Source organism: Budorcas taxicolor, chromosome 16 (genome assembly GCF_023091745.1).
Source record: "Budorcas taxicolor isolate Tak-1 chromosome 16, Takin1.1, whole genome shotgun sequence".
Lineage (NCBI taxonomy): Eukaryota > Metazoa > Chordata > Mammalia > Artiodactyla > Bovidae > Budorcas > Budorcas taxicolor.
In genome coordinates, this window is record NC_068925.1 from 7597531 (window position 1) to 7609719 (window position 12189).

Sequence of the window (12189 nt, forward strand, 5' to 3'; positions counted from 1 at the left end):
GTATCTGATATGAGTATTGCTACTCCTGCTTTCTTTTGGTCTCCATTTGCATGAAATATCTTTTTCCACCCTTTCACTTTCACTCTGTATGTGTCCCTTGTTTTCAGGTGGGTCTCTTTTAGACAGCATATATAGGGGTCTTGTTTTTATATCCATTCAGCCAAGTCTTTGTCTTTTGGTTGGGGCATTCAACCCACTTACATTTAAGGTAATTATTGATAAGTATGATCCCACTGCCATTTACTTTGGAACAACAACATTATTAATTTTTTTTCCATTAAATGATAATGTGTTCTGGTATGGACCTCTTCAGGTTCATCTCTTTTTGGGACTGTCTGTGATTTTGAGACCTGAATGTCTCTTTCTTTACCCAGGTTAGAAAAGTTTAGCTATTATTTCTTCAAATAAGTCTCTGTCTCTCTCTATTTTAGATCCCCATAATGAGAATGGTACTGATGTTGTCCCAGATGTCTGTTAACCTATCCTCATTTTATAAATTCTTTTTTCTTTTTCCTATGCTGTTTGGAAGTTTCCACTACCCTGTCTTCCACATCTCTGATCCATTCTTCTGAATCCTCTAAACTACTAAAGATTTTCTTTAGTGTATTTTTCATCTCAGCTGTTGTAATCTTCAGTACTGTTTAGTCTTTATATTTTTCTTAATCTTAAAATTCTGCTTTCATCCATTCTTCTCTAGAGTCTACTGAACATCTTTATGGTCATTACTTTGAATGCTATATTGGGTAGGTAGATTGCTTATCTTAACTTTGTTTACTAACTTTTCTGAGATTTTCTCTTATTCCTTCATTTGGAATGCATTTCTCTGTCTCCTGATTTTACCTAACTGTGTTTATTTCTAAGAGTTAGGTGTATTCCTGATCTTAGAGAAGTGGTCTTATGCAGAAGTCTATGGGGCCCAGCAAAATGGTCCCCTCTGTAGGATCTGTGCAGCAGATCTAGATGATATAGGGGTGCCCTTCTGTTGTGTCAATGCCAACTACTCTGGGTGCACTGGTAGGCAAGGTTCCCACCACCTCCCCAGGTGCCTGACAGACTGTGCCTTATGTGCTGGCTGCCAGCCCACTCATAGGCAGGATGAAGTGTTGATGGAGCTGGCTTCAGGGCCTAAGCGTACTTGAGCTGGTGATATCACACCCAAGAGCAGGGTGAGATGCAGGTGTAGCAGCTGTGGAGCCCAGTGGAGTCTGGGGTTGGTGTTGTCATGCCGGTGAGTTCTTAAGCCTCTGGTGCTAGTAAGTTATGTACGTGTGTGTTAGGGAGAACTCTAAAGTGGTACTTGTCTCTCATGATGGCTGGTACCAGTATCTATGATCCCAATTGTCTCCTATCTCTCTAGAAGTTTCACAAAGAAAAACAAATTAGTCTAACCCAAGCCTCTTTCCCACTGATGCCTCTTCACTGGGACACAGAGTATGTGAGATTTTGTATGCCTTTAAAGAACAGAAGAAGCTCTGTTTCCTAAAGCCCTCTGGCTTTCTTGTGCACAAGTTACTCTGGACTTATAAGTCAGAATTTCTGGGGGCTTATTTTTCAGGACCATGACTCCCAGGCTGGGCAGCCCAGTTGTCCCTTCATTCTTGTCTTTTGATCATCAGGAATAAAATTTGCATAAACATAAAATGTACCTGTTATTTGCACAGTAGCCCAAGGAGTTTGTCTGTGCTTCACATCAGAAGTGAAAGAGTGTTCATCAATTCATAAACTGAAACTGTGATTTACTGTTTCAAGATAAATTGGAAGAAACAGAGAGGACTTCATCTTGTTGATCCATACAAAGATTGTGTGCATGCTCAGTCACTTAGTCATGTCCAACTCTTTGTGACCCAGTGGACTCTAGCCCACCAGCTTCCTCTGTCCATGGAATTTCCCAGGCAAGAATGCTGGAGTGAGTTGCCACCCTCCTCCCCAGGGGATCTTCCCTATCCAGGATTTGAACCCATATCTTCTGCATCTCTTGCATTGCAAGAGTTTCTTTACCACTGAGCCACCATGGAAGGATACAAAGCTTAGAGGAGTATTAATCTTCTTTAAAGAATATTTTAAACAAACTTATGCATGCACTGCTTACCAATACAACGTGGGATTGACTGCCATCTCCCATCCTTGCACACAATTTCTTCTGCATCTTGAATTAAATAATTTTCTTTACATAGAATTGATATTTTTTCTCCATCCTGATATTTCACTGTGGTTGTCATACCTCGAGCATTGGGAATCTGAGGTGGAGGTGGGCATGTTTGTATTTGTGCTTCTGAAAATATTAAATTTAGATATCTTGATTAAAAAGCATAAGTTCAAATATTAAAGGAAAATTTTGCAATAAACAGAAAGCTCTAATGTTATATCATAAATGATCAAATAATATGATACTCTGTAATTATACTCTTAAACTTGTTTAGCACTTCAGTATATCACATTTGGTTCATTGTCTCATGGTCTTAGTTTCTTCCTTTTATTCTTCCTGTGCTCAATCTTGCATGATTTACGTAAAACGGATTTTATGTTTTTTCTAACCTTTAGGATGCCCTAACTGAATTGCTCACTCAGTTATAGGTGCTGAGGAAAAACTGTTATCAGGGTCGTTGTTGGTTTTTTTTTTTTTTTTTTTTTTTTTTTAGGCAGGTATTCATGATCAGATATTTTGGAATTGGACTGAAGCCCTCACAAATTTTTCTATCATGGGAGTTGATTAGCCAGATGAGAAACTACATTTAGTTAATAACCTATTAATTTGATACTAATTCTTGAACAAGGTAAGAGTTAGATATGTTCACTGGGATTTAGAGTGTATTGTTTACAGTTCAGTACTCTCCTGGAGGTACAATTCACTAGCTTGCCTGCACTGTTCAATGATATATACATAGATGAATGAACCTTCTTTAATGGATTAGCAAGCCTGGCTTTTTCTATGTGACCAGAGGGTATAAAAGATCCCTCTGTAAACTGTGTCTGAGTCCATCAAATGGAGATACCTCAAATATCCAATTCATAATCTGAAGACAAAGCCTGTTCTGCTCAACTGAGGGAAGACTGTGTGAATACACCTGGAAGAATTTGGAGCCCTCTATGACTCCTTGGTTTTGCTTTCTCCTGTCATACTTCATTTCTATTTCATTAGAAACACTATGCAAGTATAGGCTGGAAACTCATAAATCCTTCCAGCGATCCAACATTTTGTATTAAATTCAGGGAAATATTTGACTGAATACTTAGTAATATCATCAGATTTTCTATGCTGATCTAAGTCAATAGGAGTATTTTTTGTGCCGTGTTGTGCTTAGTCACTCAGTCATGTCAGACTCTTCATGACCCCATGGACTACAATCTGCCAGGCTCCTTTGTCCATGGGGATTCTGGATTCTCCAGGCAAGAATACTGGAGTGGGTTGCCTTGCCCTCCTCCAGTGGATCTTCCCAACACAGGACTTGAATCGAGGTCTCCTGCAACTCTGGTGGATTCTTTACCATCAGAGCCACCAGGAAAGACTTGGAATATTTTATGTTTCATCAAAAATATTTCTCTTATTTCTGTTTTAACTATTTTGACATTTTTATCAATGTATTTTCAAGAATTTATTTTCTTTTATGTCTGATGTTTAAACATTTTTGTCCTAATAATTTTAATTTGTTAAAAGTATTACAAAAGTTAGTCTATACACTACATTTCCCCATAAACTGAATATTTTGCAAATCAGCTATTTATACTTTTTAGCTTATTATAAAAATTGACATTTTACTTTTAGGTTTTTTTTTCCTTCTATGCTCTTTGGATGTATGTCCTTTTCTAGATTCTAGATTGTACTACCTATTACTTAAGTCCCTTTATTTTGTAAAGCAAGTTTTAAGCTATACATATCTTTGTTTTTTTTTGCTGTATACCATAGATTTCAAAATATACAGTTTTCATTTTACTTAATTTAACATATTTTCTGTCAGTAAATCATAGAAAAAAATTTTTTAATTTTCAAGTTTTGTGATATGGGTGAATAAGTTGTTTAGCTAGCTTTCTTTTAATTTACAATTGCTTTTAATTTATAGAGAATAATTTGAGGACACATATCATGAAACTGATTAGGAATTCTTTTATCACATGAAAATAATCAGGTGTTTTAAATTAATTATCTATATTTCAATAAATTAATGTGGACTTCCAGAGAAGGCATATTATGATAACTATGAAGACCTATTTTATAAATATTTAAAAGGTAATTCACAAGGACTATGCCATTATAAATATATAATGTATCTAAGAATATATCAGAATACATGAAGCAAAGATGGGCAGAACTGAGAGAAGAAATAGACAAATCCACATCCCTTTTTAGCAATTCTGAGAGCCTTCCTACTCTGATGGATAAAACAACTAGAAAAAGCTATTTTAAGACATAGGTACATTTTAGAACACTATCAACAATGTTAACCTGATCTAGAAAGTAGAATTCACATATACTTTATATGAAATGGAAGCATCACAAATATAGACAATATGCTGCGCAACAAAGAATAAACTTCAAAATATTAAAAATTTACAGAGTGTATTCTATGACAAGGGAATTAGATTAGAAATCAATAAGAATAAATTATCTATGTAATCAACGATGATAGTCTTCAAATTGTGTACAGTAAATATAGGCAGCTCTCTAGATAAAAATCATACCACAGTATTACTGTTAATGGAGAATGAATTATTTAGAAAACCATAAACATGTGAGAATTAAACAACACATTTCTAAATAACTGTTACATCAAAGAAGCCACTAGGAAGATTAGAACATATTTCACATACAGTTAATTGAAAATAAAATTGATACATATTTATAAATTTTTGAGGCACAGGTAAAGCAATGCTTAGAAGTGAACAAAGGTAGTTTTACACAGGTAAAGCAATACTTAGAAGTAAAAAAAGGTAGTTTTACAGGCTTAGATTTAAAAAGCAGGATGATTTGAATCAATGTTTTCATTTTTTATCTTAAAAAATGAGAGAGTAAAATTACAATGAAGCGATCAGAAAAAAGGAAAATTAAGTCCACAAGAGAGAAAAAAATTGAGAAAGATTAATAGAAAACAGAAAATTAAGAAAGTTAAAAATCATGAATATTAACAAGGTAAAAATTAGACAAGAGAGGAAATGGAAGAAGCTGAGTGTGTTTAAAATGTTAATTTGAAAATGATAATGTTGAAAAACAAAACTTTATTCACAAAATGAAGGAGGGAACAACTCTCAATACCAAAAATGAAAGAGGTGATATTACCAAATATACTATAGGATTAAAAGAAAAATAGAATGTTAAGTGACTATTAGAAATGATTTTTCATCAATTAATTTCATAAGTTAGGTAAAATAGAGATATTTCTTGAAAATGCAACTTTCACACAGTGATAAGACAATGTAGAAAATGTGAATAGCATACTCCCTATTAAAGAAACTGAATTCTTCAAGGGAATTTTTCAAAGAAACAAATTGCATATCAGATCTCACGTGTGCTCAGTCATGTCCAACTCTCTGCAACCCTATGGACTGCAGCCTGCCAGGCTTCTCTGTCCATGGGATTCTCCAGGCAAGAATACTGGAGTGGGTAGCCATTCCCTTCTCCAGGGAATCTTCCCTACTCAGGGACTGAACCCGGGTCTCCTGAATTGCAGGCAGATTCTTTACTATCTGAGCCCCCAGGGGAGCCTATTTGTATGTCTGGAAAAATTGAAGCAGAAATAGAGACATATCATGTTTATGAATTCAAAATTCAATATGGTAAAGAAGCCAATTGTCCACAATTCGTTTCTCATTACAAAGTCATCCTGTTCAATATACAACCCAATATTTTATCAAAATTTGTAAGTTTCCCCTGAAATTTCTATGTTCAAAACCAAAATAACTAAAGGAAATTTGAGTGAGAGAAACATACTTGGAGACTATTATGAGACTTTCAGCCTGCTAAAAAGATAGTTACAAAGGTAATTTGGCAGCAGTGAAGATAGTTAAATGACTAAATAGAAAGTTCAGAAATAAATCAACACTTTCATATTTAACTGATTTTTCACTTCAATGGCTTTTCCACGCATATTCTTAAAATAATTGACAATCCACCCATAAAAAATCAACTTGTACTTTATGCAATCCTCAAATGTTAACATGAGACAGATAACATACTTAAATATACTCACATAAAATTATAGTTTCTAGAAGAAACTGTAGAACATACGTACTTCACTACCTGTAGATGTTACTTGTTTCCTTAAAGATGCAGTTGTGTAGCAAGCTCTTTTAATTTTTTATTTGCTACTAATTTAGAATAATTTATAAACATGAATTCCTTGAAATATGTTGGGAATTCCTTCATCATATGAAATAATAAATTGTTTTAATTTAACTATATTTAATAAGCTAATACAGACTTCCAGACAAGGTGCATGACAAAAATTAAGAAATACTTTATTATTATAAAAAAGTTAATTCACAAGGACCAAGCAATCATAAATATATAATGATTAATATACAATGCTGTGCTTAGCCACTCGGTCATGTCCCACTCTTTGTGATCCCATGGTCTGCAACCTGCCAGGCTCCTTTGTTCTTGGGGCTTCTCCAGGCAAGAATACTGGAGTGGGTTGCCTCCATGGGATCTTCACAACACAGGGACCGAACCCAGGTCCCACCCACTGCAAGCAGATTGTAGACTGATCTACCAGGGAAACTCAGGAATCCTGGAGTGTGCAGCCTCTCTTCTCTAGGGGATATTCCTGATCTAGAAATTGAACTGGGGTCTCCTGCATGGCAGGCGGATTCTTTACCAGCTCAACTACCAAGGAAGCCCATAATATACAATGTATACTATGTATCGTCATGGCAGTTATTTAGAAGCTTGTTGTTTAATCTCCAAATAGTTATGCTTCTCTAAATAATTTATTTTCCATCAATACAGCTTTATTGTTGTATGATTTTTCTATTAGGATCTTTATAAAAGTATGAATTATGAGGTTGAATATTAGACAAGAGATCTGGTTTACTATTGATTTGAAGCTTCTTTCTAGATACTCTAGGCTTGTAGAAACTGGTAAACATATTGAGGATAGGGAGTCAAGATGTCATAGAGTCAGAGAAGAGAAACAAATATTAAAAGTGGAAAATTGAAATGAACCTATTCAACTGGAATTCATCATGTAAACATGACTCAAGACTTTTCAAGATAGTTAAACAGATAAATTGATGACCAGATAGATAAATAAATATATATAAATAGATATATAGATTTATACGTATAGATATGCCAATAAATGCATTACAGTTCAGCATAAGCATAAGTACATTCATGTGTAATACACAAAATCAAAAACAATGGCTTTCCCATAGAAATGAGCACACCTACTGCCCAGATGTTAATTTAAAGTTACAAAGACTCTGAGTGGTTTGTCACATAGCTGACTAAGGCACATTATACAATTAATATTTAGACATAGTATTTTGATTAACTTCTAAATTACCTTGCAGATGGAAAATATTTGGAATGATAAATAGCTAAATTTCCTTGAAGGAGACAAAGATACTACTTTTACAACTTAGAGAGATATAGAATACATTTTTTAGAACATTATAGACGAGATTACCTTCTTTGCAGTCTACTTTAGGATCCCATTCTCCATTTATACAGATTGAGTGTTTCTGTTCTGATTTTCCTCGACATTGGTAACTTTTGTTGGTGTTATGGTCATATTCAATCGTATGTGCTGGTTTTCCCTCAGTTGACCATTTACACTTCTTAAGTTCATCTGTTGCTATAAAATGAAAAGATTCCCTTGAAAAGACTAATTCTAAAGAACCAATTAGCTAAGTATGGCAAAACCAAACAATATTGTAAAGTAAAAAACAAATAAATAATTTTAAAAAATAGCTATGGAGTGAACAAAATAATGATGTTAGAATTTATGCTTACAAATTCCACCAGCCAAGTTCTTGCTGATCAAATTGCATGAGATGTAAAATTATACATGAGCCTGAGTCTTGCGTCCAGCTTTTGAAATTTCAGAAAAAAATACCCATCCTAAAGATTTCTGCCTTTTTGACTAGAATACTTTTTGATGATCTACATAGTGAACAGTTATCACATGAATAACTTTAGTCCCAAACTTGACATCTGTGCAAATGTTCATATAATAAGCTTGTTGACCTTAAGCATCTCTGCATTATTTTTAATTCACAATCTTAAAACAATAAAATAAAAACAATTTTCTGTGGACAAAGCATACCAAGTTGCTACTTTATAAATGTTTTTTCAAGAAATGTAATGAAACATAATAAGAAAACTACATCCAAGGTGTTTTGTAAGAATGTTAACTTCTAAGCAAATCTTTTATCTGACACCGAAAATAAACACTTGAAATAAGAAGATGGGTACTTAAAAGTTACAACCTATCTTGTATATATACTTAGAGTCTTTGAGCCACTATGTTATGTATCAGATCATTATAATGCAATATAAAGCCATGATAACAATTTTTCCTAGCTCCAGGATAAGTTAAATATGGACTAAAAAAGCTTTATATATATATATATATATATATATATATATATATATATACACACACACACACCTATTTTCATAAATTTAGTGCAGGTGGAAGTTCTTTTTGAATTTGAAAAAATATCCATATAGGTCATTGGCAGTATATGTTAATGATTTGTTAATAATAAAGGTTAAATGAAATGAATAAAATAAGGAAAGTCAAGTAGGTAGTCAAAGAAAAGAAATGATTTCAAAATGAAACTCTGAAAAATAAAATAACAAACTGAATTGAAAACACACTAAAGGCTTGAGAATTAGCCTTTTTTTAAGATTTGTTCAGGGTGTAGAGGGACAAAAAACCAGTAGTATTCTTCAAGGAATGGTGGCCAAAGGAAGATGTATACTCAAAAGGAGAAATAGTGGCTGCGGACCTCATCCTATGATGAACTGGTTTCTGGAAGGAAAACAGACTTATTTTATTAGGAGAAAACAAGCATAGTAGGAAGAAAGACAAGCTAGATTAGACAGAGTTACAAAATAAACCTTGAGAGAAGAAAACTGGAATAAGGTCTATTATAGCAAAGGGGGACTATAGTAAACTGAATACAGGTAGAGGATTAACCTTTGCAAGGAAAACTCTGAGGTCAGAAGAGTAATAAGAAGCAAACATTTTGGCATTAGGTAGAATGAAAAGTCAAATGAGGTGAGGTCATTTGAGGAGATAGAAGAGGACAAAGATGAGGTTTGGTCTTGAAGAACTGGCAATACCTAGGACAGGAATGTGTTCATGAAAATGCAGGGATTAATAAGCAAAAAAATTACTATGTAACTAAATAAACTCCTACTGAATGTCTCCCATCTGTCAACTGGTCTTTTGAGTATGGGTCTTTCGACATACAGTTGGCAAAGAAAACAGTCAGTCCCTGCCCTCACTCAGGGCCCTAGCCTAAGTCCTACCTTCTTCTTGGAATAATTAATGACTAGAAATATAATGAGTTAATAGGCCTGGGCATCCAGGCCTCTCTTTGAATGCAGAGCCAGGAAAAAGTCTATTCCAAGAGAAAAAATGAAAAAGGCAGCTAACATTGATTCTCCTGGTCAGTCATCAAAGACTTGGTCATCCAAAACTCAGTATGAGTCTCTTACAGGGAAATGAGTCAGGGCACGTTCCTGGGCCCACCCCAAGCACCTCCCATGACAGAGTTACCTACTAATAGGGAGGGCTTGAGCCCACCCTCCCCAGCACAATAACTTCTCTTTGCAGAATTTGAAACAGATAGAGAAATATTCATTGTTAGAAGCTTGACAGAGGCAAGACTCCTACACAAATGTATCAAATGGGTGTTGTCCTCCTCAACTATAATTCCTGATTTCAAATGTTCTAAAAGAAAGAGTATCATATAAAAGCAAAAATGGCATTTCTGCAATGATAGTTGTATTTTCCTGGTAACTAGTTCAGTTTGGTTCAGTTTAGTCGCTCAGTCGTGTCTGACTCTTTGCGACCCCATGAATCGCAGCACGCCAGGCCTCCCTGTCCATCACCAACTCCTGGAGTTCACTCAGACTCACGTGTAAGAGAAACCCAAGTAAGATGGTAGGTGTTGCAAAAGGGCAGACACACTGGAACCATAATCACAGAAAACTAGTCAATCTAATCACACTAGGACCACAGCCTTGTCTAACTCAATGAAACTAAGCCATGCCCGTAGGGCCACCCAAGATGGGCGGATCATGGTGGAGAGGTCTGACAGAATGTGGCCCACAGGAAAAGGGAATGGCAAACCACTTCAGTATTCTTGCCTCGAGAACCCCATGAACAGTATGAAAAGGCAAAATGATAGGATACTGAAAGAGGAACTCCCCAGGCCACTAGGTGCCCAATATGCTACTGGAGATCAGTGGAGAAATAACTCCAGAAAGAATGAAGGGAAGGAACCAAAGCAAAAACAATACCCAGCTGTGGATGTGACTGGTGATAGAAGGAAGGTCTGATGCTGTAAAGAGCAATATTGCATAGGAACCTGGAATGTCAGGTCCATGAATCAAGGCAAATTGGAAGTGGTCAAACAAGAGATGGCAAGGGTGAACGTCAACATTCTAGGAATCAGCAAACTAAAATGGACTGGAATGGGTGAATTTAATTCAGATGACCATTATATCTACTACTGCGGGCAGGAATCCCTCAGAAGAAATGGAGTAGCCATCATGGTCAACAAAAGAGTCTGAAATGCAGTACTTGGATGCAGTCTCAAAAACGACAGAATGATCTCTGTTCGTTTCCAAGGCAAACCATTCAATATCACAGTAATCCAAGTCTATGCCCCAACCAGTAACACTGAAGAAGCTGAAGTTGAACGGTTCTATGAAGACCTACAAGACCTTTTAGAACTAATACCCAAAAAATGTCCTTTTCATTGTAGGGGACTGGAATGCAAAAGTAGGAAGTCAAGAAACACCTGAAGTAACAGGCAAATTTGGCCTTGGAATGCGAAATGAAGTAGGGCAAAGACTAATAGAGTTTTGCCAAGAAAATGCACTGGTCATAGCAAACACCCTCATCCAACAACATAAGAGAAGACTCTACACATGGACATCACCAGATGGTCAACACCAAAATCAGATTGATTATATTCTTTGCAGCCAAAGATGGAGAAGCTCTATACAGTCAACAAAAACAAGACCAGGAGCTGACTGTGGCTCAGTTCATGAACTCCTTATTGCCAAATTCAGACTTAAATTGAAGAAAGTAGGGAAAACCACTAGACCATTCAGGTATGACCTAAACCAAATCCCTTAAGATTATACAGTGGAAGTGAGAAATAGATTTAAGGGACTAGATCTGATAGATACAGTGCCTGATGAACTATGGACTGAAGTTTGTGACATTGTACAGGAGACAGGGATCAACACCATCCCCATGGAAAAGAAATGCAAAAAAGCAAAATGGCTGTCTGAGGAGGGCTTACAAATAGCTGTGAAAAGAAGAGAAGCAAAGGAGAAAAGGAAAGATACAAGCATCTGAATGCAGAGTTCCAAAGAATAGCAAGAAGAGATAAGAAAGCCTTCCTCAGTGATCAATACAAAGAAATAGAGGAAAACAATAGAATGCGAAAGACTAGAGATCTCTTCAAGAAAATTAGAGACACCGAGGGAACATTTCATGCAAAGATGGGCTCAGTAAAGGACAGAAATGTTAACTAGTACTCCCATTTTAATCACATGAGTATCTATCAGTAAGATTTAGCTTCACACTTGTCGAGATAAACAATGTTAATATCAGGACAGAAAGATGCATAAAATTCTATTGCTAGTTTATATTTTTCCTCTTTAGACACATATTGGACTATAAAAATCAACTGTTTGGGATCATTATAATTTAAGATCTGACATTTTCAAGGATAACTCTAAATTTCAACAGAATTGCTGCAAATACTAAAGGTCAATTTGAGATGTGTATTCTGACCAATGCACTGAGGAGGCTGGGTCCACTCTCCACTAATACACGTGATAAATCTGGGTCCAATCATTGTAAATGCTTCTCTGCAACTGAACTCTACCGAGTCTCCATGGTGATAGGGAGGGACAGAAGGCTTGATATCGCCGTGATCAAGGTCAGGTATATCTCCACAGGTACGCTCCTCCTCTGAAAATCCACAAAAATATGTTTGTCT

At 35.6% G+C, this 12189-nt stretch overlaps 1 protein-coding gene across 1 annotated transcript in view; it reads right to left on the reverse strand.

Annotated features, from left to right (window-relative positions):
- Positions 1-12189, reverse strand: part of LOC128061748 (complement factor H-like) — a 71010-nt gene that overhangs the window by 23661 nt on the left and 35160 nt on the right. Inside the window, exons 8-10 of the mRNA XM_052654124.1 lie at positions 11982-12161; positions 7623-7790; positions 2090-2272 (exon numbers count right to left, since the gene is read on the reverse strand). Coding sequence (XP_052510084.1) covers positions 2090-2272; positions 7623-7790; positions 11982-12161 — 531 coding nt within the window. The remainder of the gene's footprint in view (positions 1-2089; positions 2273-7622; positions 7791-11981; positions 12162-12189) is intronic.